The sequence below is a fragment of the Chiloscyllium plagiosum genome, chromosome 6 (assembly GCF_004010195.1).
Source record: "Chiloscyllium plagiosum isolate BGI_BamShark_2017 chromosome 6, ASM401019v2, whole genome shotgun sequence".
NCBI lineage: Eukaryota > Metazoa > Chordata > Chondrichthyes > Orectolobiformes > Hemiscylliidae > Chiloscyllium > Chiloscyllium plagiosum.
Window position 1 is genome coordinate 120,508,806 of NC_057715.1, and position 1,607 is coordinate 120,510,412.

The 1,607-nt window shown below is 46.9% G+C and overlaps 1 protein-coding gene across 4 annotated transcripts in view; it reads left to right on the top strand.

The window, feature by feature from the left end:
• Window positions 1-1,607, top strand: part of ogfod2 (2-oxoglutarate and iron-dependent oxygenase domain containing 2) — a 27,855-nt gene that overhangs the window by 10,009 nt on the left and 16,239 nt on the right. For 3 of the 4 annotated variants that reach the window (XM_043692603.1, XM_043692600.1, XM_043692602.1), the window contains exon 6: window positions 595-852. In XM_043692603.1, the coding sequence (XP_043548538.1) occupies window positions 595-852 (258 nt within the window). Of the gene's footprint in view, window positions 1-566; window positions 853-1,607 lie in introns of all 4 variants that reach the window. The other variant, XM_043692601.1, reaches the window with a different exon arrangement.

Here is a 1,607-nt window from a genome sequence, read left to right on the forward strand (position 1 = left end):
TATTCCATGAGATCTAATCTTGCTAATCAGTCTCCCATGGGGAACCTTGTCAAACGCCTTACTGAAGTCCATATAGATCACATTTACTGCTCTGCCCTCATCAATCTTCTTTGTTACTTCTTCAAAAAACTCAATCAAGTTTGTGAGACATGATTTCCCACGCACAAAGCCATGTTGATTATCCCGAATCAGTCCTTGCCTTTCCAAATACATGTACATCCTGTCCCTCAGGATTCCCTCCAACAACTTGCCCACCACCGAGGTCAGGCTCACCGGTCTATAGTTCCCTGGCTTGTTTTTAATGTCACGGTGATGCTTCACTTGAGCTCTCTCCCAAACAACAGAGTCTTGACTCTCACCTGAAAAGGTATTACAGATGGATCTGGTGTGTGAGATATTCATACCAAACCTGGGGCTTGAATGAATTTGCAATGGCGAAGACCTGCTGTTATTGATACTGGGGTAAATTATATGATGATTTTTGTTTACTTCAATCTGATTTGAACGTTTTAGATATGAACTAATTTCTGCTTATTGTCCAAATACATGCTGACTGAACTGCACAGATTAAAACATTTCCATCATCTGATCAAGGTACTTTTAAATGAACTTGGATTTGATGAAACTTTTATTACACCGCTGCGTGAGGATTATCTTCAGCCAATCACATCACTTCTTTACCCAGACTATGGAGGTTGCAGGTTGGACAGTCACAAAGCATTTGTTGTGAAATATGCTGTAAATCAAGACCGGGATCTATGCTTCCATTACGACAATGCTGAAGTCACTCTCAATGTGTCACTTGGGAAAGATTTTGGTGAAGGGAATCTCTGCTTTGGAGACATGAGACAGGTACTGTAGAAATTTTCGTTAATTTAAGCAAAAACTTAGTCCATCATACTTCCCTCACAGTTACTGGATGTGACTCAATTTCCTTCCTTCCTCCAGTACCAGTCACCTTTAACCAGTAACTGTGACATCCCTCAACTATGACTGACTTAGTGCCTCTCTGAGCTCAGAGTGGCTTCTGGTTCCACTTCTGCAATTTTAGAACAAAGTCCAGACTGAGATACACCAAACGTGCTGTGGGTCAGTGCTGAAGGAGTGCCGCACTGTGAGAGGGTCAGTACTGAGGGAGTGCTGCACTGTCGTAGGGTCAGTACTGAGGGAGTGCTGCACTGTTGAAGGGTGAGTACTGAGGGAGTGCCGCACTGTGAGAGGGTCAGTGCTGAGGGAGTGCCGCACTGTGAGAGGGTCAGTGCTGAGGGAGTGCCGCACTGTCGTAGGGTCAGTACTGAGGGAGTGCTGCACTGTCGTAGGGTCAGTACTGAGGGAGTGCTGCACTGTCGTAGGGTCAGTACTGAGGGAGTGCTGCACTGTCGTAGGGTCAGTACTGAGGGAGTGCTGCACTGTCGTAGGGTCAGTACTGAGGGAGTGCTGCACTGTCGTAGGGTCAGTACTGAGGGAGTGCTGCACTGTCGTAGGGTCAGTACTGAGGGAGTGCTGCACTGTCGTAGGGTCAGTACTGAGGGAGTGCTGCACTGTCGTAGGGTCAGTACTGAGGGAGTGCTGCACTGTCGTAGGGTCAGTACTGAGGGAGTGCTGCA